A 27,109-nucleotide genomic window follows, 5' to 3' on the forward strand; every position below is an offset into this window, starting at 1 on the left:
CATTGGGTCTCCAGTATGAACATGTGTGTCTTTTGCATATTCATTGTTTCTGTCCTGAATGCTGGAGTAGTCAGGATTTCTTATAGCTGGGTTAAGAAAGAATGATCTGTACATTCATATTTCTGTATGTATGTTTGGTGTGTATGGTAATATTCCTGATGCCCCCTCCCCTCTATATAGAGCTCTCTATTTATATGTATAATATACTTCCCAGGGTCTGTCTGGAGTGGACATGTATAAACTAATATGTATGGCATCCTGGGGGAGGGATGGTGCTGAGGTGCCACAGTACCACATACACTTCATGTAAACCCACACATACACACACACACACACACACACACACACACACACACACACACACACACACACACACAATGTAAGTGATGCATCTTTTCAGGTATCACATACACTTGCTGTAAAAAAAAAAAAAAACCCCACACACACCCCCTGACCGATATTCAAAGTGAGTTAACTGACTGGAAAAAGCAACCAACAGGTTAACTCGCTTGTATGTGGCTATCTGGTCATTTTCAATGGCATCTAACCGGTTAGTGACACTGAAAATGACCAGTTAGCTCTGAAGTGGAAGCCGGCTACGTCAGGGGTGTTCTGGGAGCATTTCAGGGTCGGAGCCAATTAGTTTCCAATATTCAGAGCTAACCAGCCATGTTTAGCGCATAAATAGGACCACATAAATAGATATCCTAGCTTTATGTGCTAGCCTTTCTGGTTTTAGCACCGGCGGCAGACATAAAAACACTGTCCATCAATAGCTGAATATCAGCAGGACTATTTTGAGATACCACATACGCTTCCTGTAACTTGGTGCTGTAGGCTGTAAGAGAGATATATTAATTTCAGTTCTCATTTTCCCACCTCTGTATCTGAAGACAGACATGAGTAATCCAGCTTTGCCTTTGTGCTCTCCTACGCTTTGTTATCCTCCTTTTGTGATGTGAATTTTTAAAAGCAGAGAATGCTCTGGGGACGAGCAGGCAGCACTTCTTGCTTTTGTTAAGCGATGTCTTCTGAATCAGTCGAATATAGATATTTCTTTTTTTTTCTTGTTTTTCCTGAAAAGTAATGATAATGAGCACAGGCTTATCTACCAAACTGAATTGTGCCCATGGAGTCCTTTCCTACCCTTATCAAGATGGTGAAAGACTTTTCTGCTGTTCTGTCACCTGCCCCAATGTCCTTCCCCTCTCCAAGTATATGCCTTTTCAGCTAGCCTGTCAGTAGGATGGAGGGAAGAGTGGAGCTGGCTTCTTGACTTCACCAACTTTTTGTCTCCAACTTCAGAGATAGGAAGATGATGATGAAATGCACATAGATGCTTTTTCCCATCTGAACAGAAGGGCCACTCTAGACGGACATTTTTTGAAAGTGAGAATTTTAGCTAGCATGGTTAATCTATCCTATCCATGCTCTGTAATATAAGATAGAGGGATAGGTAAAGGAGGTGAAAATAAGAGATGTGAATACCGGGATTCCGCCTGCATGTAGTTAGGATAGAAGGGCTGGGGGATTATGGTGGATGAGTAGGGCTGTTTCATTAATTGAGTTAATAAATAGAAATAAAACAAGACAAAGAAAATAAGATTATATCTTTTTATTGGACTAACAATACATATTTTTGATGAGCTTTCAAAGGTAACCCTTCTTTGGATCAGAAAGTCAGAATTCATTGAGTTCAAACTCATCATAATAAAGATGAGCTGCTTTTATCAGGTTCAAGAGGCTTCTGGTCAGAGCAAAGGTTGGGGGCCAGGCCTCTTGGTTTCTCCAAGTCTGAGCAAGTTTCTTTCTCTTTGCATGCCCTGGTTTACCCATATATGAACAGGAAATGTTAACTTCTGGACTGAGCAGAGGCAGACCCAGGTGGGGCTACTGGATTACAGGCCCAGGGAGGGAGAGGCTGAACTGTTAGGACAGTTACTGGTTACCTTTTTGTTTTTTTAATCTTCACATGGGCCTGTTCAGTTTGGCAAACTACTACAGCTTCCATCCTAGACACCAGTGTTGATAGCCAAGGTTGCAGAGAAAAGCGGCAGTACAGTTAAGCATCTTAAATAACTGAGTCATCACTCAGCCCTCTGGATTCTATATAGGCCACCAAAATTTGGGCACAGATTCCGGATCTAGGCTCAATCTAATTAACTAGCCGTTGAGCCCGTTAAAACGGGCTACTATTAGGTTTTCCAAGGCCCCCCCTGAGGTCGCCGCTGCCCCCCCCCCCCCCCCCCCCGAGGTCGCCGCTACCGGTACCCCCCCCCCCCCCGGAGTCGCCGCCACCCCTCCACCCGGCCCAGACCCTCTGTTCGCTATTAATTCAACTTACATCGCTGCAGCACACAGATCAGCTGAGCTCCTGTCGGGCTGGCCTTCCTTCTCTGCCTGTGTCCCGCCCTTGTGTGACGTACCGTCGGCGAGGGCGGGACACAGGCAGGGAAGGAAGGCCGACCGGAGCTCAGCTGATCTGCGTGCTGCGGCGATGTAAGTTGAATTAATTGCGATCAGAGGGCCGGGTGGAGGGGTGGCGGCGGCGGTGACTCGGGGGGGGGGGTTACCGGTGGCGGCGACCTCGGGGGGGGGAGCGCAGTTTCCCTCTCTGTCCCGCCCCCGTCATCACGTATTGACGCGGGGGGCGGGACAGAGAGGGAAGTCTCTACTGCGCATTTGCGAGTGAGTTCGGTCACTCGCCGTTTATATGTTTGATGATGTAATTGACACTAATTTCAGTTTATGAACGGATCTGCCCCGTGCCCTATTCTATGAAATGCACACCTAAATTTTGTAGCGTGTAACAAAAGGGGGCATGGCCATGGGAGGGTCAGGGCATTCCCAGATATTAGGCGTGATGGTATAGAATAGGCCCATTTATGCACCCAACTGCCATTAGTTGTGTGCCAGCATTTACACCTGGTTTCAGGAGGCATAAATGTCGTTCCCAAAGATAGGTGTGTGATCCATGCTAAGCTAGTATTCTATAAAGGGTGCTCCATGAAGCGTGCCCTTTACAGAATACTAGTTTAGCAAAGATCTTCCTGGCGCCTTTGGGCACCATCTATAGAATTCCCCCCAGAGCCAATAAAATAGAATCATCTGTTTATTTTCTAGGAGGGAATTTTAATTATGGTCACGAAATACAGGAGTAAGGGATAAAGACCAGAAGTAGGGTTATATTATAAGGAACATGGAAAGCACTGCTACTTTAATACTATAAAAAGTCTACTTTAGGACCAAACAAGCAGGTATCTGTTTTGTACGATTCTAGGATCTTCACAGCTAAATCTGTTATTTTTTTCTCTCTCTCCATTATCTCCCCTTTCCCTCTGTTGCCCTCTATTTCCTGGAACCATGTCTCCTGCTGCTTCAGAATACACGGTAAGTACAGGAACATTCAGACAATTATTAGCTGCTGATCAGCTCTGGTGCATCTGCAGCTCGAGGACACTGTCAGAATGAGAACTGGCCCCAGCATGATTTGCTGAAGACAGATACAGTGGTAGCAGAGGAGGGGATGAGAGCAGCGATGTTCTGGTCCTGGGTTTCTTATTCGTTTCCAATTGCATGCTGAACTTTGTAGTCCTGCTTTCCATGGAAGAGAGACACTGTGTGGATTTGAATGTTTAGGGATGGGATTTGAAAAACCAAGAGCAGACTGAAATACTTGGGGATGAGATTCAGTAAAATAAAAGACCATCTGGGCTGATGGGGACTGGAGAGGTAGGAATGAGTATACCGTGAGAGCAGCTAGAAAAGAAACAACACAGTTAGAAGGACAAAGAATTGAGAACATTGAAGCACTAGATGAGGTTAGAACATAAGCATAAGAAGAAAAGGTTGAAACATCGCTAGAGATCGCGTCTCTGAAAGTGGCTGGTAGAAAGAACTCCTGCAGGGAGAGCAGAAAGCAGTGAGGTGATATGTCTGGATGGAATGAGTAGGCTTTCCTAGCTTCTGGGAGATGCAGTGATGTCAGAAAGAGAGTAATTCTGTAAAAAGGAGGCCTATTTTAGGCACTGTGAACCTGTCTATTTTGACCCTGCTCTATACAGAAAAGTAGGTGCCTATAGAGGTCTTTTACTTAGGCATGCTGATGTTTATAGCGGCCGCTAAAAATAGGTATGCTCTAAACGCTAAAGACTCCCATAGGAATACATTGGCGTCTTTAGCATTTAGTATGCGCCTATTTTTAGCGTGCGCTAAAAACGCCAGCGCACCTTAGTAAAAGACCCCCTTTATTTCTTTATAGAATGTTTGTGTAACTGGTCAAATGTTTTAGACACAAACACTTCCACCAGCCGTACAGCACCTAGATTGTGAAAGAATGTGTGTAAATTACAGCATTGTATAATCTATGTGTGTAAATGTATGCTCTAACTACCCACCTGCAAAGTATATGTGATCGCATCTCTGTGCGTTTTACAGAATATCGCTTAACAGGAAAATCCTTGCAACCCTAAATCTATACAACTTGTTGTAGAATTACTCCCAGAGAGGGCAGCTTTCACCCAGCCCATGTTGTTACAAAGTATGTGGGTAATTCCACTTTGAAATTTGCTCAAAGAATATTTGGGCTTCAGAACCCCAAGAGGAGTGGTGTAGTATAGGGAGTGAAGACTGTCTCTTCCTGTTCAAGTGTACAGTGCTACGTAGATCTAGTAGCGCTATAGAAATGATAAGTAGTAGTAGTAGTAGAAGTACTTGTGTGCACAAAAGAAGAGCAGAACTTTGGGGTGATACGATCTAAAGATGTCTAAACAGGTAGAAAAGATGACAGCAAAAGCCAGAAGGATACTTGGGTGCATAGGGAGAGGAATGACCTGCAGGAAAAAGGAGATGATAGTACCTCTGTATAAATTTCTAATAAGACTTTTATAGTAGTATGCACAGTTTTAGAGATCGCACCTTCAAAAAGATATAAACAGGATGGAGTCAGTCCAGACAATGGTTACTGAAATGATTCTGTGGGCATATAGGGACAGACAAAGTTCTGAATATTTATACTTTGGAGGAAAAGTGAGAAAGGGGAGATATGAAAGAGACATTTAAATACATCCAAGGCAAAAATGCACAGGAGCTAGGGCTCTTTCAACTGAAAAGAAGCTCTGGATTGAGGAGGCCTAGAATGAAGATGAAAGGGGATAGATTCAGGAGTAATCTAAGGAAAATATTTATTTATGGAAAGGGTAGAACGGCCTCCCAGCAGAAGGGGTGGACTGTATCTGAATTTAAGAAAGCCTGGAACAAGCACAAAAGATCTCTAAGAGAGAGGAAAGGACAGTAGAGCTTAGTAGCAGTGGCATAGACAAGGGTGGGCCCAGGCCCACCCAGTAGCAGCACACCTGTGATGTGGCTGGCAGGAATCCCGAAGCCCCACCAGCTGAAAACTCCCAACAACTGTCCCTCCTGCATACCTTGTAAATAGCAGATCTTGGCCTGCAGTGAGCAGCGACTGATACATACTGCTTGCACCAGCCCCACAGCTTTCCCTCTGATGTCTTCCCACCTATGGGGAAACAGGAAGTTGCATCAGAGGGAAGGCTGTGGGGCCAACGTGAGCAGTGTGTATTAGTTGCTGCTCGATGCCAGTGAAAATCTGCTATTTAAAAGGTATGTGGGGGTGGGGATGTTTAAGAGATCATATGACATGCAGGCGAGAGAGGGAGAGACAAAAATCACTTGTGGGACAAGGCAGAGTTCTTCTGCCCACCCATCTTGGGCCCAGGCCCACCCAAAATTGGGTGTCTGGCTAAGCCCCTGCTTAGTAGTTTGTATGAATAGGCAGACTGGTCATCATTTTCTAAGGCTGTCTGTTCCTGAAGGTTTTCAGTACCTAGGGCCTAGGGAGAGAAAGTAGCAACCACCCAGTAGGGGTAATGGGGCAATTCTGTAAATGGGCACCACAATTCAGGTGCCATGAGACCAACATTCAAAACAAATTAAATGGCCAGGAGAGGCTCTTGGCTCTTTATGATCAAATATCTTTATTGTCACTCAACAGTATTGTCAAAAAGAACAGTGAGTACAGAAATATATCACATTTTGCAAGTTAAGCTAAAATATCAACAACAGTTTTGCTAATTTCACCCCTCCCAACTCTCTTACCATCAGGCTCATTTTCGAAAGAGAAGGACTCCCATCTTTTGACACAAATCGGAAGATGAGCATCCTTCTCACAGGGTCTCCCAAATCGGTATAATTGAAAGCCGATTTTGGACGTCCCCAACTACTTTCCGTTGCAGGGATGGCCAAAGTTCCCGGGGGCGTGTCGGAGGCGTAGCGAAGGCGGGACTTGGGCGTGCCTAACACATGGACATCCTCGACCCATAATGTAAAAAAAAGGGTGCCCCTGACGAGCACTTGGATGACTTTACCTGGTCCTGTTTTTCTTTCAACCAAAGCACAAAAAGGTGCCCGAACTGACCAGATGACCACCAGAGAGAATCTAGGATGACCTCCCCTTACTCCCCCAGTGGTCACTAAACACCTCTCACCTTCAAAAAACATCTTTAAAAATATTTTGTGCCAGCCTCAAATGTCATACTCAGGTCCATCACAGCAGTATGCAGGTCCCTGGAGCAGTTTTAATGGGTGCAGTGCACTTCAGGCATGCGGACCCAGGCCCATCCCCCCCTACTTGTTACACATGTGGTGGTAAATGTGAGCCCTCCAAAACCCACCACAAACCCACTGTATCCACATCTAGGTGCCCCCCTTTACCCATAAGAGCTATGATAGTGGTGTACAGTGGTGGGTAGTGGGTTTTGGGGGGCTCAGCACACAAGGTAAGGGAGCTATATACCAGGGAGCAATTTCTGATGTCCACTGCAGTGCTCCCTAGGGTGCCCGGTTGGTGTCCTGGCATGTCAGGGGGGCCAGTGCACTACGAATGCGGGCTCCTCCCACGACCAAAGGGCTTGCATTTGGTCGTTTCTGAGATGGGCGTCCTTGGTTTCCATTATCGCTGAAAATCAGAAACGACCAAGTCTAGGGACGACCATCTTTAAGGATGACCTAAATTTCAGGAGTTGGGCGTCCCCGACCGTATTATCGAAACAAAAGATAGACGTCCATCTTGTTTCGATAATACGGGTTTCCCTGCCCCTCCATCGGGACATTTTGGGAAGATGTCCTCAGCAAAAGTTGGGCGTCCCTTTCGATTATTCCCCTCCACATCCCCCAACAGAAAACAAAATTCCCCTAATCCCACGTCCCCATCACTCTATTATCTATTATCCCTTTTGCCTGTTCTCCTACTAGTAATTAAGTGACAACCCCCTATAAGAATAATAATAAAACTCTCTCCTTCCATTCCTTTTCTATTCCACATCTAAATTATTCAGTAAAGCTAATCTAATGTGCATCGTTAAGGAATCTTCATATTCTCCCTTCCCCAAATGCTCCCCATCCATTGGGTAATGAGTTGTGAATTTGATATACTGCTTTGTATGGTACAACCAAAGTGGTTTACATTCATTATATGCAGGTGCTTTCTCTGGCCCTAGTTGCTCACAGTCTTGTGACTTGCCCAGGATCACAAGGAGCTGCAGTGGGAATTGAACCCAGTTCCCAGGGTTCTCAGCCCACTGTACTAGCCATTAGGCTACTTCGCCACACTGTTCATCCCTCCATAGCATTCTCTAATTTGCATTTTAAATCATGAATGCATAATGCATTAATTGAAACACAGGAAACAACACAATTCTAAATCATTCAACAAGTTAAAAAGGAAAAACATAACAAATATGACTTCCAGAAGAACCCATAATATAAGCGAAGAATCCTAGAAAACAAGGAGTAGAAACATCAATGTGTACATCATTCATGCGCCTTCTCCTCCTCTCATCCTTTGGATTCTTCTGCCTCCTGCGTGTGCTCCTCGCCCAGCTGAGCCATGCAGGCATTTCTTTGTTACCATGACTGGGCTCTGCTTATGTACTCTTAGAGATGCCAAATCTCCTTTTATTGTGGGCGTCTTCTGCCCACATGTTGGCAGATTGGTTCCCATTGTGGTAGCTTCAGTATTCATGAACATGTCTACTGCACAGGTCTCAAGATTGTTAAGCACCAATCAGAGGATTTCAGTATATGGCCTAGGTGCTGGAAGCACTAAACGTTTGGCCTTTAGCCTCTCACATTGCCTCTGTCTAACAAATGACAACACTTGGCTTTTCTCAACCTTCTTAATAAAAGATTTTGACTCTCTTTTGGAGCGTTGAAGGCACTTGGCTTCACAATAACATCCTGCTTCACAGTACACCTGGATTTTGCACTAAAATCCAGGTCGGTGGCGGTGGGATACTTGCTGGAAAGGTCACAGAGACCCAGGAATCGACGCTGAGCCCGAATATTTAATGCCAGGCCATTTCTGGTGACTGGCATTTAATTTCTGAGTGTTTTTTGGCCAGCTTAAATTTAACCAGTTAAATTAATATTCTGTGCTAGCCAGTTAAGTTTATAGCGGCCAAAGATAGGACTTCTATTAGGCTGTCCAATATTGCCACTAAACTTAGCTGGCAAAGCGCTGAATATTTGCGGCTAGCCGATTATCTGCCATGCGCTAACTGCTAATATTCAGCGGAAATAACCAGCTATCTCACACTGAATATTAGCTCTTAGCCTGCTAAATGCTGTTTAACTGGCCAAGAGCCGTGGTCCTGGCTGGTTAAATAGCTTTGAATATTGGGGGTGGCGGATATTTGATATAGGCATTCTAGTAGCTATTTAGACATAGGATGTGATGCATAGCAAAGGAGGTGTGCTGAGTGTTAATAGGGAACCATGAACATTCATCTATTGAAAAGAGTGAAGCAGAAAAGAGCAAACTATGGAGAATATCCTGCAGTGAGTTGAGGGATATAGAACAGAGGAGAAACCCCCAATCTATGAATGGAGGTTCATAGTGCCGGATCTGAGCCCTGCTTCTAGTTAAGCTAGGACGTAAAGGAGCAAGAGGAGGCTACTAGGTTGAAAAAAAAAGATTTTATAAGATTGTGTGGCTGAATGTGTGTGTATAAGAATGAACGTCTGTGTGCCTTCATAAAGAGGTAAACTGGCAGATGTAGTGACTTGAAGCAGTTCAGAGGAAAGCAACCAAAATGATACGAGGGAGGGGTCTCGACCAGAAGATGTATGAGAAGAAACTTGAATACCTGAATATTTACACAGCTGCCAAGGGGACCAACCCACTCAGTGGGCGATAAAGGGCCCACCTCCACCCCATCCCACTTTGCCCAGCTGCACTTATTGGTCCACACATCCCGACCCATTGCTCCCCCCAACACAGCTGATTCGCGGCCAGCGGGAAAAGGAGTGGTCTCCCCGTCCAGCGGCAGGGGGAAAACACCTTCATAAAACGTTATCTCCTGCTGCTGTGGGATCAGCGGCAGCATGATATGGTGCTTTATGAAGACATTTCCTTCTGCCGCTGGACAGGGAGGCCACTCAGCAAGAGAGCCTAGCTTTTTGGCGGGAGTGCAGGAGATGAGTCTCTCTCTGGGTAGGTCTGTGTATACTCTGGAGGAGAAGAGAAACAAGGGAAATATGATACAGACATTTAAATACTTGAAAGATATCAATGAACAAACAAACCTTTTCCAAAAACAGAGGGACTACAGAACTAGAGGACATGAGATGAATATACAAGGGGGAAAACCGAAAAGCAACAATAGAAAATACTTTATCACAGAGAGGATGGTGGATGCCTGGAATGCTCTTCTATGGGAGGAGTATGGAATAAAAGTATAGAGTATTTTTACTCAGAACATAAATGACTTACACAAATAAAAGAAAAAAAGAGAGAGCGAGAGAATATAGAGAAGGGGTGACCTACATGGAGTGGCAGGTGCAACCCTGACCACCTTTCTGAGCAGACTAGATGGACTGTGATGGTCTTTATCACGCTGCTGTTGGCTGAGATCACCAGAGATCCTCTGTATGTATTCACAACTTTTAAATGCAAATGCTGATAACTTCTGCATGCTCTGCTCAAGGCAGAACAAATAGACCTGCAGGATACATGCATTATCCTTCACTGGAGGAGTGTGTGTGGGCTGGAGAAAGGAGGGATGTGCAGTTTAACAGATTGTTCTTGGTTATAAAATCATATGAATGTGGTTAATAATCAAATAGCAGCTTTGTTGATCTGATATATTTTTGTTGATGGAGCTGTTCTTCAGTTCTGGCTCCAACGGTGAATGATGCAGTCAGTGAGCATTAAGATGTTTATATTATTTAATAATAATATAAGATATTGTGCAGTAAAGCACAGTACTGAGAATACTGGAAGCCTCCACTTCTGTTCTACGCCCCACATGTCTGACCGTGACCCAAGTCACTTAGGGGCACTTCTACTAAGCACATGCCTAATGCAGGGCATGCTAAACGTTCTGTGTTAGTTTTGTCATCTGCGCGTGCTATGTGCATAGTATTTGGGGAGGAGGGGGCATGTCAGGGGCAGAGAATGTGCATTGATGTACTAATCAGCTAGCATGCTGACATTAACGCCGTACTAACTGGTAAACGCGTCCGTAATGCAAGAGGTGGTAAATGCTCCTATGGTAATTTTTTTTTAAATGGCCACGTGCTAATGTTGTTATCTGACTCATGTACAGAGCTTGCAGAGTTTTGGGCTAACACATCTTTTCTTCTTGCAGTGCTCCTTCCTGCCAAAGTTCTCCATACACATAGAGACCAGGTATGCAGATAACTGCGGGGACTCTGAAAATGTAAGTTCTCCCTTTCCTAACCAGTTTATATTTTTGTCTCTGTTTAGCTTAGTTTCTTACTGAAACCAGGCTTTATAAAATCATCATCTGTCTATAAGTATACCATCTCCTCCTTTCGTCTTCCTAAACAGATTTACTTATGTTTTCATGTTCTCTTTATGCATATTATCTCATCAACTGTTCCATCTACAGCAACTTCATTTTCAGGATAGCTAAATCTGTGCAAAAGTTAGAGGCTAGAGTAATCTATTTCCAGAATACTGTGAGATGAAGCCAAACATTAGGAAAACACTTTTTCTGCTGTAGTACCAGCAGTAACCAAACGGTGGCAGTATCATATTATTATAATAGAAGATACTGACATCTTGTGTCTACTCTCTGATCACTGCAGCTTGGACAAGCAGACAGGTAACATGCATCTCAGGAAACCTCAGTGTTATGAGAAAAAAGTGCCTCTTAAGAATTAGTTTGCACTTCTTTCCTTATTTGTTAAAGTTTGCTTCAGAGGAACCCCATGATCCACTTCTATAAATTGGCATTGGAAAGTATTTCCAAAACCATTCCTCTGCATGCTTTCCCTAATTGTTATATTCTTCAAGGTCAATATACAGGCAGTTATACATTTTGTGTCACACTAAACATATAACGGTCTTTTTAAAAAAAATATACAGGCGTCTTATATGTAGAATGGTATATATATATAAATCCACTATGGAGGTAATTCTATAACTGGGTGTCTAGATGTGCTGCGCTAAGGACTAGATTCTATATATGGCGCAAAGAAAAATCAGCACTGAAAAAAGCGCTATTCTGTAAGCTGTGCTTAAAGTTAGGCACAGTTTACAGAATAGCACTTATGCCAGAGAATCGTGCCTAACGTTAGACATAGCCACTTACAAGTGAAACATGGTGCAAATGTATGCGTCTAAATTAGATGCGTATCCCCGTTATTCTATAACAATGTGCATTTTAGGATCGCCCCAGTTACGCCCATGACCCTCCCATTTCTATGCCCCCTTTTTCAGATTGCGTGTAAATTTTAGGTGTGGATCCTGTGCCCAAATTTACACGCGTAAATGCTAATTAACCCCCCCCCCCCCCCCTGTTTACGAAGCCGCACGGCAATGCTAACACAGCCTATTCGAAGTGAATGGGTTGTGTCGGCATTAGCGTGCAGCTTAGCAAACAGGGGGGTAAATCTAATTTGTGCCAATAATTTCTTAAGCCAATTATTAGTGCTAATTAAATTGTGCACATGCCATAATTTGCATGCACAATCTTTGGCAACTTTTATAGTTAGGGGGTAAGTGCTAATTCTGTAATGGCATCTGTCCAGTGGATGTATATGACTTGGCACTGGTGGGTCAGGCTTCAGACTACTACTGCTAAAATTTATTATTTCTTAAGTGCTAGTTGACCTACACAGCACTGCACACATAGCAGAGATATAGCGTAGCTAGACATGGCAATCAGTTTCAGCTTGCTGTCTTTAAGTTTTGCATGCCTCATGTGTTCTTGGTACCTTTTCCAGATTTTTAATTGTGACCAAACTGAGGGAGAGCACGAGGTTTCCTTTCTGGACATTGCCTACGATGAGATCCCAGAGAGGTACTACAAGAGCTCAGAGGTAATATCAGCTCGTTAAAGATACAAAACAGGCTGAGGATGGGCCCCCACACAGAGAGGTTTCTGCATAGTTAAATCAATTTTGTTGGGCTATCTGCTGATATTCAATGGCATTTAATTGGTTAGTGCCACTGAATATCTGCACTGACCGTTAAAGCCATAGTCGGTGATTTTGTGGGCATATTGGACCACAAAAAACACAGTCTTATCATTGTCTGATATTGCTTAGGTCAGTGGTTCCCAAACCTGGTCCTGGAGGCACCCCAGCCAGTCTGGTTTTCAGGATTTCCACAATGAATATTCATGAGAGATATTTTCATGCACTGCCTCCATTGCATTCAAATCTCTCTGTGGATATCCTGAAAACCTGGCTGGCTGGGGTGCCTCCAAGACCAGGTTTGGGAACCATTTGCTTAGGTGGTTAACCCCCGGATTCTAAATAGCATGACTTAGGTTGTGCGCGCAAAGCCAGTCATACTCTGGATCTGCATGCACAACTTAATGCAGATAATTACCACTTAACAAGCAATTATTGACACTAATTGGCATTAATTATAATTTACGCGCACAAATGTCTAAGTGTATTCTGCAAAGTGATGTGTGTAAATTCTAAGTCGCATATTTGAAAAGGGGGCATGGCCATGGGCGTGGACTGGGCACGTCATGGGCATTTCTAAAATCTATGCGCATTGTTATATAATACACCCGGTCCACGCCTAATTTAGGCATTGGCATTTACACTGAATTTTATTTGGCCTAACTGCCCACGACTAAATTTAGTTGCACAGATGGGCACTTGGTATATTCTATAAACGGCGTGGAAATTTAGGCATATTCCATAGCATACTTTATAGAATACACCTAGGTGTAATTTTTTTTCGGCGCTGATTTTTTAGGTGTGCTATATAGAATTTAGCCCCAAGTGTTGAATATCGCAATTAATCAGATAACGGATAGCCTACTACACAAACCCAGATAATATCCAGGTATAACACTGGCAGTGGCCAAAAAGATGTCGACTACTGCTGGCTGAATATTTTTGCCATAGTCATTCCACCTCCAGGGCTGACTACTGTAGGGAAGGAAGCATGAGAAGTGACTGTACTCTTTCATCTGGGGATCATTGCGGAGATACAGAAGGAACAGGTGTGCATCAGTTTCCTCTCCATTATTTCCCCTAGTGCTGCCAGTGGCGGCCGATCTCTTTCTGGAGAGAATATGATTGTACAGACAGTTCCCTAGATGACCTCTGCAAGCCAAACTAGTGTATATGATCCAGAGGTCATAAGTGCAGTCAGACACGTTCTTCGTGTTCTGCGTAGAAATTGAAGAGTCAAATTTAGAAGGATTCTTAGACGAGCTGAATAACTAGAAAAGGAGGTTCAAGAAATTTCCTATGTTGATCAACATGATTTTTTTTCTCACTAGGATTTACGGTATTTCTGTTCCATGAAGATGGGACGTGGACCTCTGAGAGAAGGCTGGCGAGAGCACACTCGCCCCATCATGTGCTCCTACAAGCTGGTCAATGTTAAATTTGAGGTCTGGGGGCTGCAGACACGAGTGGAACAGTTTGTGCACAAGGTGAACATGAATTCTGTTAAAAGAGGCAGTAAGGGGGAAGGAAAGAGACCTCAAAAAAAAAATGAAAGGGACCACTAAGAGGAGATAACGTTTTTGTATCGACAAAGCATAAAAATAGTTATTGATGTATTCTCTGCCCTCTAAAGCAGAGATATCCAATAAATGCTCAGCACTCTAATAACTCTTCATACTTTATATAGTCATGACCTCAGCAACGACTTGTTTCACATGAGTACACAACTCATGATTCGCCTGCCTCGTCATCGGTCAGAATTACTTTTCACAAACTTCATTCATTTATTTAAACTTCTATAAAAGTCACTTATGCTACTTAGCTTTTATGTTGACTTTTTAGATCCGCTGCCTACACAGACCATGTTTCGCGGGGTATTAAACCCTAGCTGCATGAAGGTGCGGACCTCTTCGCACCTTGATGCAGATAGGGTTTAGTACCCCGCGAAACATGGTCCATGTAGGCAGCGGATCTAAAAAGTCAACATAAAAGCTAAGTAGCATAAGTGACTTTTCTAGAAGTTTAAATAAATGAATGGAGTTTGTGAAAAGTAATTCTGACCGATGAAGAGGCAAGCGAATCAGAAGTTGTACACTCACGTGAAACAAGTCACTGCTGAGGTCATGAATATATAAAGTATGAAGAGTTATTAGAGTGCTGAGCATTTATTGGATATACTTATGAGAAGCTCCCACTCAGATGTAAATGTTTAATCTATTTAACTGGATTTCTCTAAAGCAGAGAGCCATTGAAATAGGGCCAGGTTAAGTGAACCAAGCCAAGTTGATCTTGGATGAATTGATAAAGGCTAGGCCAGCTACGAGTAGTGGGCAGGGTGCGTCAGGTACAGAACCTCAAATCCTGTCCTGTTAAAAGAAAAATGAAGTTCTGAGCTTCAGACCTTATTCATGAGGTCACATAGTCCAAGTCTTCTGGGTTTGAGGTCCGAATGCATCCTGGGAGCTGCAGTTTCAGATTCTGTCCCTGGAAGCTTGTGATCCTCTTGTTACAGAATATCCTAGTTCCATTAGATCGTGCTTTTGCTGTCTCCTCAACTTTTTTCAGCTAAGGATTTGTTGTGCTTATCCCACACCTCCTTCGTAACCCTGATTCCTTGATTTGATTTGAATTTTAGGTGATCCGAGATATTTTACTGATTGGTCATCGTCAAGCTTTTGCCTGGGTAGATGAGTGGTGCGGTAAGTGAGCAAAGCAGAACATTATATCATAAAAAGAAATAACACCCATTTTATGAACATTTCTGCTGTCTGAAAATTTTCTGCAGGAATGTTCTACCAGCAGAACACACAGGGCGTCACTCTACTAATCCCTGATACAGAAAACCAACATTGCTTCCTGGATCGCTCACCACCTCCTGCCTTACTCCATTACCTCCTGCTCCCCTGTGTCTTCCCTCTCTCTTTATATCTGGATTCATTTAAACTCTCTGTTTGTTCTCTCTTTTTATGGTCTTTATCTGGTTCTCTCCTTGTCTCCTTAGTCATTCTTGTTTTCAAACTTCTCATTTCTTTACATTCCCTGGGTAGTAAGCAAGCTCTGGGCACCTTGCAGTGACACAAAGTGACTGCAGTAACTGATGTTTGCTATTACTAGAAAAGTTGTCCTCTGGATTCTCACTTATTGGAAAGGAATGCCAATTACCACAGTCTCCAGTAACTTGAGTTTATGCTGTAAAAATGGGACCATCCCAGCTAATCTGAAAGTACCACCCAAATCAATTTAAGAGCTACAAAGAGCAAATTTGCTTTCCCTAGTGTAGCCACAGTGACTCTTAGAAGGGTGCTAATTTCTCTTTCAAGCACAGGATGGGGAAATTTGTTGTAGTTAGTCAACAAAGATGTTGCTAAATAAGGAGCACTAGGTATCGCCTGCTCTATTGCTCCAACATTTAACATGGACTGAGGAGGATCATAGTGGAGAAGAGGAGTTCCTGTTTCAGATATTCTCCCACTTCCTGTCTAGGAGGACAGGTGGGCTCGTGGTTAATATAATGGACTAGGTCCTAGGAGACATAATTTTAAATTTCCTTGTTGGTATTCATTAACTTGGGCAAGTCACTTTGCCTCCCATTGCCCAGATAACAGACTGTAAGTTCTTTGTGTTAGGGACTCCTGGTGCCCGTATGTTACTTATTCACCCGAACAGAGATGGGCGCCTTTCGCCGATAATGGAAAAAAAGTATGCGTTTGTAGCTAGAATTTAGGGCACTTTTCCTGGACCCTGTTTTTTCACGAATAAGGCCCCAAAAAGTGCCCTAAATGACCAGATTACCACCAGAGGGAATCGGGGATGACCTCCCCTGACTCCCCCAGTGGTCACTAACCGCCTCCCACCACAAAAAATGATGTTTCACAACTTTTTATTTTCACCTTCAAATGTCATACCCACCTCCCTGGCAGCAGTATGCAGGTCCCTGGAGCAGTTGTTAGGGGGTGCAGTGGACTTCAGGCAGGTGGACCCAGGCCCATCCCCCCCTACCTGTTACAATTGTGCTGCTTAATGCTTAGTCGTCCAACCCCCCCAAACCCATTGTACCCACATGTAGGTGCCCCCCTTCACCCCTTAGGGCTTTAGTAATGGTGTAGACTTGTGGGCAGTGGGTTTTGAGGGGGATTTGGGGGGCTCAACACACAAGGGAAGGGTGCTATGCACCTGGGAGCTCTTTTACCTTTTTTTTGTTTTTGTAAAAGTGCCCCCTAGGGTGTCCGGTTGGTGTCCTGGCATGTGAGGGGGACCAGTGCACTACGAATCCTGGCCCCTCCCACGAACAAATGCCTTGGATTTATTCGTTTTTGAGCTGGGCGCTTTCATTTTCCATTATCGCTGAAAAACAAAAACGCCCAGCTCACAAATTGTCGAATAAAACATGGACATCTATTTTTTTTGAAAATACGGTTCGGTCCGCCCCTTCACGGACCCGTTCTCGGAGATAAACGCCCATGGAGATAGACGTTTTCATTTGATTATGCCCCTCTCTGTGTACTCTCTCTCCCACTTACAGCCATATTGTAGTCTTTTGATCCTGCTTCTCTTAAACTTTCCCCTGCCATGCCCATTTTCATCTCCCACACCATTATCTGTGCGTGGGTTTCTTGATTACACCGAAGCCACATAAGGCAGATAGCCCTTGTACTGTACTCCTGGTGTGGGGGAACTCAGCTAGCAGCATCTGAACAGTTCAAACAGTTGGCATGGCATAACATAGATTTAGTGTACGTGAAAAAGAATTGAGAGAGGAAGGGGATTGGGAGGGGGAGAATGCCTTGAGGGGGTAAGCAGGGAGGGGGTACAGTGGGGAAAATCAGGAAGTGGAAACTAGGGAGAATTAAGTATTGGGAGAAATTGTGGTGGCAGGGGATTGGAAACAAAAGGGGGGGTGGAGAAGCAGGCCTTGTGGGATGAAAAGTTGAAGAAAATGGAGCAAGCAGACTGGGGAGGGGAAATTGGAGAAATTAGACTGGGGAAAAGACAGGCCAGGCAGTGGAGGAGGATGAGTAATGGAGGGCCTTTCTGAGGAGAGAAGATATGGGGCTGGACAGGTTGGGTGGAAAAGAGGGGAGAGGTATAGAGACAGGCAGGGTCAAAAATACAGATGGGCACACAGAGATGGAGAAAAAGAACAAGAAAAGGGATATATAGAAATGTAAAGTAAATGAGAAGTTTGAATCAGGAAACAAGAAGAGAACCAAATTAATGACCATGAAAAGAAGGAACAATCAGAGAATGAATCCGGACATAATGGGAAACACAGGGGAGCAGGAGGTAAAGGAGTAGACCAGGAGGTGAGCGATCCAGGAGGTGAGGTGGTAATTGTAGTGTTATCTGCCAAACCACTACTTTATAACCCACTAGCCATAATAGGGTTGTTGAGGACATAAATGAAGATCCTTAGGTTGACTCAACTTTCATGTGTCCTCCGTGCCCTTTCAACCAGAGGGAACTTACTAAGGCTTCAGCCTTTAGAACCTTGGGATTGGATATTCATCCGCTGCCGGTGTTTTTCACAGATATTCAATGTTGGGCCATGTCCGGGTATCAGCATTGAATATCTAGATTTATGCGGCTGGCTATGTCTTATGCGATATTCAGCATTTAACTATATAAGGGACACTGCATAAAGACAGTAATGATTTTTATGCAGTCCAATTTGACTACTAAACTTAAGTGCTGAATATGACACTAAACTGTATAAGTGCCAGACTGCCCACAAAATAGCCAGCTTTGAGTTTAGCAGTCAGTGGTGATATTCAGCAGCAATAACTTGGTTGTGATAGCCCTGCACAATCAATTTAACCAGCTAGGAAATGTTTCTAGCTGGTTAAATCACTTCAAATATTGACCCCCTGGTCTTCACCCCTAGTCTTTGAAGGTCACCAACAATCAGGTTTTCAGTATGGATATCCTGAATATCTAACCCATTAGTGGCCCTCAAGAACTGGGAGTGATGTCTGAGACCTTAGAAAGATGTACCTGTCCTTTTTAAGGTAGCCCCCTTTCCTTTCTCATGGCACTTGCAGGATATGCTTGTCCCTGTAAAGGTGTTTTGTTCCTTAAATGCCTGATCTTGTGGAATTGTATGATATAAAAATGTGTCTTCAGCAGAAGTGTGAATTTACAGAATAACAGTTATTGTCCCTGCTCAATAACCTGCCTGATTAACCCAAAGGAGGAATCTCTCTGGCTTTCTTCCCCTGTGAGAGAATGTTTGCCACATTTCTTTCTGCAGCTTCATGCCAGTCTTTTGCCAGCCTTCCTTCTGTCTGATATCCTACTGTTCCATCTGCATGTCTTACCAGTGTTCTGCCTCTTCTCAGCTTTCAAGGGGAAGCTCAGGGCAAAGCTTCAGCAGAAGTTAATTTTTTTTCCTTCTAATCCTATTCTGAGATGCAGACGGCGATTATTGTTATTCTTCCTACTCATGGACACACTGAGGAGTGGCATAGCCTGTGGCTATCAAAATCAGTATTTTATTTATTGGCTTGTATATCTATCTATATGTTTATATGGGAGGCAGTTCTATAAACTGGCACATTTATTGAGGCATGCTGATGCCCAGTGCTGGACACCAGTTCTAAGATGCAGTCGAAGAATATTAGCGTAAGGTGGCATCAATGCACCTAAGTTTAAATTCAGACTTTTACGTCAAGTCAATCGCAGGTGTAAATGGGCGCACCTCCATGCGCCAAGTGACATAACTGATAGTATTCTATAAGGCAATGGCACATCACTTGAAGACACGCCCATGGCCTGCCCATGCTCCACCCACACACATCCCCCCCACCCCTTGTGCTATTGCACTTAGGCATTACTTTATAGAATAATACCTAATACACATTGGGTGTAACCACCAAGTACTAGTGAAGCCAGGATGTGAGAAGAGCCAGAATGGCTTTCATGGAGAGAAAGGTATTCTTTCCAGCAGTGGCGTAGCTACGTGGGGCCAGGGGGGGGCCTTGGCCCCTGTAGATTTGGCCCTGGACCGGCCAGCCAACGACTCTCTCAACCCTCCCACCGTCAACCCTCCCCCGCCGTCGCCGTGAGCTACCTTTGCTGGCAGGGGACCTCAATCCCCACCAGCTGAGGAGGTCCTCTTCTTCCCACAAAGGCTTTGTTCTGTTTCTGACGTCCTGCAAGTTGTATGTGCAGGATGTCAGAAACAGAACGAAGCCTTTGCGGGAAGAAGAGGACCTCGGCTGGCGGGGATTGGGGTCCCCTGCCAGCAAATGTAGGTGATGGGGGAGGGTTGGCGGCGGGAGGGGGGGGCAAGAGGTTTGTCGGCAGGGGTTGTCAAAGTTGGCGGGGGGGGGGGTCGGCGGCGCCGGGGGGGGGGGGGGCTAAAATGTGCCCCCTCACCTCAGGCTCTGGACCCCCCTCCCGCCAAAGTCTGGCTACGCCCCTGCTTTCCAGATGTTGAATAGCTGTGGGCTGAACACGGAGCTGGGCTTTGAGATTTTTCCATTTACACAGGGCTCAACTTTTGAAAGCTTTATTAAGTCCGAAATCCTGCAGTGCAAGTTTCCAGTTCCTTACCCTGTCCTGCCCCCTTACCTTAGGGAAGATATAATGCAACACTTCCAAAGAGAAGGGGCAGGACTGGAGCTCTAGCAGCTTGGATCCTGAGCCAGGGGAAGCCAGATGGAGCTTGCCCAGCCTTTCTTCCCTAGACCAAGTCACAAAGGCAGGAAGAGCAAGACTGACAGAAGCTTTAGAGAACTGTGTTTATTCCTTTTTCTTAAAGGCTGCCCTGAACCAAAGGGGTTATTTAGCTGTGAATCAGGATAGCCAAGAGGGTAAAAAGGGACTTTAGAAAAACACTATGAATGTTTAGAAGTAGCCATAGTCAGTGAAGAAGTTTGGCTGTGTGCTGCAAGCTACCCGGGAGAGAAAGTGAGGGAGGGGAATAAATCTCTGTTGCCTAGTGTCCAAGTGAGAAGGAACAGAGTCTAGGAACATTGCCTGCTGTTAATGTTTATTAAAAAGGGATTAACAGTCCTAAGTAGCCAAAGTGACAGTGAAGGAATTTGGAATAGCATCTTAAGGCTTAAGGGCCGGATATTCAAAACTATTTAACTAGCCAGGAATAGCTCCTGGCCAGTTAAGTAGTATTTTAGTGCATAACCACAGATATTCAGCGGTTGATAACGGGTTAGGCATGGCTATTCAGCACCAAACTGGCTATGTTTAGCATTAAAATATGCTGCATAAATAGCAGGCCTGTCTTTAACTGCTAAACACTTAACTGGTTAGCGCTGAAATTCGGTTTATCCGGTTAAGTTGCCTCAGTCGAAAATGAAATCGGATATTCAGTGCCAGTCGCTGGAAGCAGTCTGGCATTGAATATCTGGGTTTAACATCAGCTGTGAACAACAAAAGCATTGCCGGCTGAATATCGGGAGCTATATGTTGTAAGCAACTCCTGATACATGTGTGAATATAGGCAGCCACTGACTCCTGATCTCCCCACATGGAGGGAGGAGGGAGAAACACCTATTAATGTGATATTGGAACACTTATTATGGTGTTATTGAAGATATGCACAAAAGTGGCAGCTGAAGAGAGACTTTTGAGAAGGGAAATGAATGTTCTTTTTCAGTTAAGGAGATTAGACTCTTTTATGGGTTGGATATCCAACTGAATTTAAGTCCTTTTCTTTCTTTGAGTGAATAAACAGGTTTTTGTTCAAAGCAATACCTTATCTGGTAAAGAGACTTTGAAGCAGACAGGGGAGGGGGAATATCCTACTTAAGAATGCAACTGCAGACAGATTTTCAGCCAGTGACCAGCAGGGGGCAGTGCAGTTAGTGGCATGACACACCTACCTTGGTGGTGGCCTATCATTATACATACACACTCATATTTATCAATCTATAGGATGGTTTAGTCCAGACAGGTAGGAAAACTAATGAAACTGGGAATGACAAAGTATAGAAATGATAAGTAGTAGTAGTAGTGAAACAGGTGGGAAATCAGGAGACGAAAGGCAAACTTTGGTTCCAAACAAGGCAACTTTATTGCTAGCAAGTGAACAGCACCGAGTAGTCTCGGGACACTGTGTGTCATAAATCATCTGACACTTACATTTATACTTCCCTACTGGGCCTGCGCATTTGGCCCCTTACACATCACTACTGGCATGCGCAGTAAACATTTGTAGTTCTTACAGTACAAAATTGTAGTCCCAGTACATACTCACGTCATAACACTGAAATGATACTGGCAAGAAAAACGAAACTTAGCAGCTTATTCTTCACACACACACAATGCTCCTTTCTAGCACAGGAGATAAGGTTCGGCTCAGGAATGCAGGGGGTGTCAGCACCCTCCAAGGTCGCGTTGCTACATGCAAGCTGGTCTTGTATAGGCCTTGCAAACTACTGTTACAAGCTATATGTCTAATAGTCCTGCATTCTGTCCTTACATTAGTAAACAGCAACCTTCTTTCGTTAGTAAACAGTAAAACTGGATAAGGCACAAATGTCCAGTGCAGTAATAAGGTGTGGCTAACCAGCCAAAAGCAGAGGTAGAGTGCATAAGTATACGTCCATCAGTAGGCACAAAAAGATGAGGTTGTCCTGTTGTTCAGCAGTATTCGGGTAGCATTAGGCGTTCCACTCCTTCATTCCCCCCTTTTGATACTTGAACATCCATTCTGGTGGAGAGTATCACCACCATGAACCCTGAAAAGGAAAGAAAGGACAAGGATAGTCAGCGAGGGAGGCAACAAGTAGAGCCCTAAGCCCTTGCGCAGCCGTTGGTTGCTTCGCCGGGGTTGAGACGGAGGGTCCCTAGAGGAATCCCCCCCCCCCCCTTTGTAGCCAGTCTTATGCTGACACAAGGGTACTGGCCCATTAAATGACTCAGGGGGTTCAAGGTGCACATCAGCCACAAGGTGCTTCATCGTAAGGTTCGTCAGACTGGGGAATGGGGGAGTACATCTGGAGAGCCATGAGCTGGGCAGCAGCCCGGCGGTCAGCGATGCTCTCCATGGTGGAGCGGAGACACCTGAAAACAAAGGGAAGAGATAAAGGAATTAGTAAACAGGACAACAAAAACAGGCCACCCATGACAAGGAGGCCTTGCAGGCTCCCGGAGGTTGGCAACCAGCTGGTTAGGGAGGAAGTCCAGTCCCACGCGCTGTTCCAGGTCTGGACGGGGACGTGGGCTAGTTTGACCATTCGGTCAGTTATCTCTTTGATGACCTGGCTCTGGTCATCAATCTGTAAGCAGCAATTACTGAGGTTAAACTTGCCACACACCCCGCCCTCCTGGGCTAGGAGGTAGTCAAGAGCCAAGCGATTTTGGTAAACTGCGGTAATGAGCTTAGTGTTTTGTCGGGCTAGGATATTGAGGGCAAAGGCCGAATCGTTAGTAAGGATTTCGAGCACGGCCTGTAGGCGAATAATGCGATTCAGCATATAGATAGGGGTTCGGTACCCGTATGTACCATCTTCAGCCCATGTGGCCGGTCCATAGTAATGAATGATGCGTTCTGGCGGCCACTCATTGTCTTTCCAGTCTCCAATTTGGACTTTGGGCTTGGTGTTTAGAAAGGACCGTTTACGTCTGGCAGGGGTATCTGGCCCCTTTTCCACGTATAGGGGGATACCCAAAGTTTCGCCAACTCGCAGGGGCAGAAGGAAAAAGCTAGGTCGAACAGTGCCCAAGAGACAGGTACCGTACCAGCGGGCCGGGAGCTGTTCGTAGGCCCTGCGCCCGCAGATATAGTAGTAGCCCTCCGGGGCTACCCACTTGAGGGAGGCGTTTCCTCCGTATGTCCATGTCGTGTTCAAGGTGGGTTCTGTCCAAATAGGCTCCGGGGCGGGCAGGTCATCCGTTTGCCACCAGGTCGTCCGGCTTCCATTATACTGAAGGACCCCCGTGCAAGCAGAATCTCCCACTGGTACAGAGTACCGCTTCGATGGCGCTCGACTAGCGCAGAGGGGTACCTATGATATTTGTTCTTAGGGCCCATTCGTACGGCTTCGGCCGTTGGGGAAAGGTAATGTTACTGGTGTTGAGTGCATCCCATGTTTGCTGTCGGATCTCTCTCGCTTCCCAGGGCCATTGTTCACCCATGTCGGTGCCTCCACAGACGAAACAGTTGGCAATTCCCAGGGAGAGGGCAATGTTTTCGGCCAAGTTGAGGAACATATTCCGGGCTTCTGGGGAAATGGGGAATTTAGTCTCGGTCTGTTCAGCACGAGCGATTTCATCGAATACCTCTTGGTAGCCGACGACAGTAGTCTGGTAGTGCGTAGGAGGCTTTGTTTCGAGGCTCTGATATATGGTAATATATGTCAACGGATCCATTCCTCCTCCGTCAATGCCAAGGCCCCACGTCCCTCTCCATGGCATATCGTGTCCTCGAATGGGCCAGTCTAGGGACACATAGTTACCAGAACCTCGACGAAACTCGCCTAGGCCGGTGCAGCCGGCATATCCTCCACCTGTATAAGCACATACTCGGTCCCAGCCCGAGGCTCGAGTGTCACCGGCACATGGGAGCCAAACCCACGGAGAGCAGCATCTCACGTCTGGACTGAAGGGGCAGACATACTTGTGGTCGTTCACATATGCCTTACGCCAACTCTGGCTGCCACATTTACGAGACCAAGGGTGTTTGTCCATGGCGACACAAACGTCGAAGGTTAGGGTTGCTACCGTTTGGATGCCACCGACAAGGATGCGAGTGGAATTTATGTAATACAGAATGCCATCTCCCTCGACTCCCGGAGGCCCGGCCACATACGCAGGGAGTCCTACACTGAGGGTGACATTGTAGTATCTTGGCTTGGTAGGGCTATGGCAGATAGTGAGATTGCCTTGGAGGCATCTGTGGAACTGTTGGAGGCCATTCGGGGTTATGAGGGCACAAGTCGGGAGAAGCCGGCAATCGCCTTCCGGGGGCTGCGTCTGGTGAATGAGGGTGGTAACCAGGTGATATCCTCCCTCTATACGATGGCGCACCAGGCGCAAACATTCAGTGCAGTTCAGGCTCAGGGTGGCAGGATAGCTCGGGACTGCACACAGGAGAAGGAAGATGCTCAGCATTATAGATGTGGTGGGAGGTATCCGAGCTTTTGCAGCAAGAAGATAATGAGGCCCACGATGAAGGCTGCGATAAACAGGGAGCCAAAAACGCAGTGGGTCCAGAAGCTGAGTTCCTGTTGCTGGGCAGGCATGAATCTGGTGGTTCACGTCTTTCTTAAGGTCAGCCGTAATGGAGCGTCTGGATGGTGATGAGCAGTCCAACGCTTCGGGGTGCTGTTAGTGGGAGCGGCAGGTTTCAGTCGGGTCCAATGTATCCACACCGAGCTTCCTGCAATTTTAACAGCGGTTGGGGTCGTTAGGAGAACAAGGGAGGGCCCCTTCCATTTGGGCTTTAGACAGTCAGATTCATCCCACTCTTTTACCCAGACCTCATCTCCTACCCTGAACCGATGTGTGGGATTGGTGAGAACCAAGGGGGCTACTCTTTCAGTGTATTGCTGGATGTCTTGCACTACCTCGTGTAATGCTTTCATCTGTCTCACTAAGGAACTCTCGCCCTGTATCTGCAAGGAGTCGGGAAAAGAGGGTAGTGGTGGTGGCCTAGCATACATCATCTCGTAAGGAGTAAGGCCGGTAGCCTTGGGGGTACACCTAAGATGTAGCAAGGCCAGTGGAAGCAGATCGGGCCATTTAGCTTTGGCTTCTTGGCATAGCTTGGCTAGCTGGTTCTTCAGGGAACGGTTAGCTCTCTCCACCATTCCACTGCTTTGGGGTCTCCAGGCACAATGTAACTTCCAATCGAGGCCCAGTCTCGTACTGAGCTGTTGAGTTACTTCGCTGGCAAAGGCAGGACCGTTGTCGGAGTTTATCTGCTTGGGGAGTCCGTATCTGGGTAAGATTTGATGAAGCAGTAGGGAGGTGACTTCTTTAGCCATTTCCGTTCTGGTGGGCTGGGCTTCAATCCATCCGGTGTAGGTACACACGGCGACGAGGATAGCTTTGTAGCCCCGGGCCGGGGGCATGTGGGTAAAGTCAATCTGGCAGACTTGGAAAGGGCTAGTGCCTCGGAGAACATGTCCTGGCATAGGACCGGGCCCCGTTCGAGGGTTGTTCCGGGCACAAGTTGCGCATCGGCTGGAAGCATTTTTGGTCCACAGGGACAGTTTGTTGATGTAGTAAGTTTTCTCGAGTAGGCGCCCCAGGGCGTCTCTGCCCAGGTGGGTGCGATCGTGAGCCTCCTTGGCCACCGTCCAGGCCAAGGCTTCGGGTATCCATATGCGCCCATCCTGTAGTACCCACCAGCCATTGCGTGACTCCAGGCCTTCTTGTCGGGCCCATTCCGTTTCTTGGGAGGTGTAGATGGGGATTTCTGTAGGGAGATGGACGACGAGTACAGGGTCAGAAGAGTGAGTAGAGCAAGGGAGCAGACTTGCCCTTTTTGCGGCATCATCCGCTCGTTGGTTACCGCGGGCAATAGGGTCCGTCCGGCCGGTGTGGGCCCTACAATGCATTACAGCTACTTTCTTTGGCTTCCACACCGACTCGAGCAGTTGGCAAATCTCAGTGGCATTTGCAAGTCCTTTTCCCTCAGCCATCAGGAATCCCCTCTCCTTGTACAAGGCTCCATGCACCTGGAGGGTGAGGAAGGCGTATTTGGAGTCAGTGTAAATGTTAACAACTTTCCCTTCAGCCCACAGGAGGGCTTTGGTGAGGGCGATCAGCTCCGCTTTCTGGGCTGACGTTCCGGGTGGCAGGGCCATAGCCTCGATCACGTGGTCCTCAGATACAACAGCATAGCCAGCTCTTCGACTTCCCTCTATTACTTGGCTACTTCCATCGGTGAACAGGGTGATGCCCCCCTGCCAGGGTTGGTCCTTGAGGTCAGGTCTGCTAGAATGCACAGTGGCCATTACCTCCTCACAGTCGTGGAGTGGTGATTCAGGGGCCGGAAGGAGGGTAGCAGGATTAAGGTTGGTTGTGTCCAGGATCCGCACCTCCGGATTTTCGCACAGGAGGGCTTGGTATTTGACCAATCGGGAGTTGGTCATCCATCTGGGTCCGTGGCTCTCGAGTAGGCCGCGGATGGTGTGGGGTGTGGTCACAAAGAGTGTCTGGCCAAACGTGAGTTTATTGGCCTCGTGTATCAGCAGACAGGCCGCTGCAATGCTTCGGAGACAGCCCGGCCATCCTCGTGCCACGTTGTCCATTCCCTTGGAGAGATATGCTACAGGGCGTTGCCAGGTGCCGACCAGTTGGGTGAGGACTCCAAGTGCCAATCCTTTCTTTTCGTCGATGAACAAGTGGAATGGCTTAGTCACATCTGGTAGTCCGAGCGCTGGTGGGGCCGCAAGGGCATCCTTGAGGTCCTGAAGGGCTTTCAGTTCGTGTTTCTCCCACTGGAGATTTTGGCCCTCGAGTTCAGGCCCTCTCAGTTTGGCGTACAAACTGTGGGTCAGGATGGCAAAGTTGATGATCCAAATGCGGCAATATCCAGCGGCTCCGAGGAGTGCCCGTAGTTCCTTCTTATTTGCAGGAGTGGGTTGGTTGCGGATAGCTTGGGTTCGGGGGGTACCGAGCCTTCGGGTTCCTTCTCGGAGGCGGAAACCCAGGTATTCGACTTCGATCTCGCATATCT

General features: G+C 46.1%; 1 protein-coding gene across 2 annotated transcripts in view; it reads left to right on the forward strand.

Annotated features, from left to right (window-relative positions):
- The window catches only part of LOC115475950 (cytoplasmic phosphatidylinositol transfer protein 1-like), a 255,158-nt gene that overhangs the window by 182,684 nt on the left and 45,365 nt on the right, over positions 1–27,109 (forward strand). The window contains exons 5-9 of one of the 2 annotated variants that reach the window (XM_030212032.1): positions 3,383–3,390; positions 10,668–10,739; positions 12,271–12,366; positions 13,794–13,949; positions 15,098–15,161. In XM_030212032.1, the coding sequence (XP_030067892.1) occupies positions 3,383–3,390; positions 10,668–10,739; positions 12,271–12,366; positions 13,794–13,949; positions 15,098–15,161 (396 nt within the window). The remainder of the gene's footprint in view (positions 1–3,382; positions 3,391–10,667; positions 10,740–12,270; positions 12,367–13,793; positions 13,950–15,097; positions 15,162–27,109) is intronic. The other variant, XM_030212034.1, reaches the window with a different exon arrangement.

Source organism: Microcaecilia unicolor, chromosome 8, assembly GCF_901765095.1.
Source record: "Microcaecilia unicolor chromosome 8, aMicUni1.1, whole genome shotgun sequence".
NCBI lineage: Eukaryota > Metazoa > Chordata > Amphibia > Gymnophiona > Siphonopidae > Microcaecilia > Microcaecilia unicolor.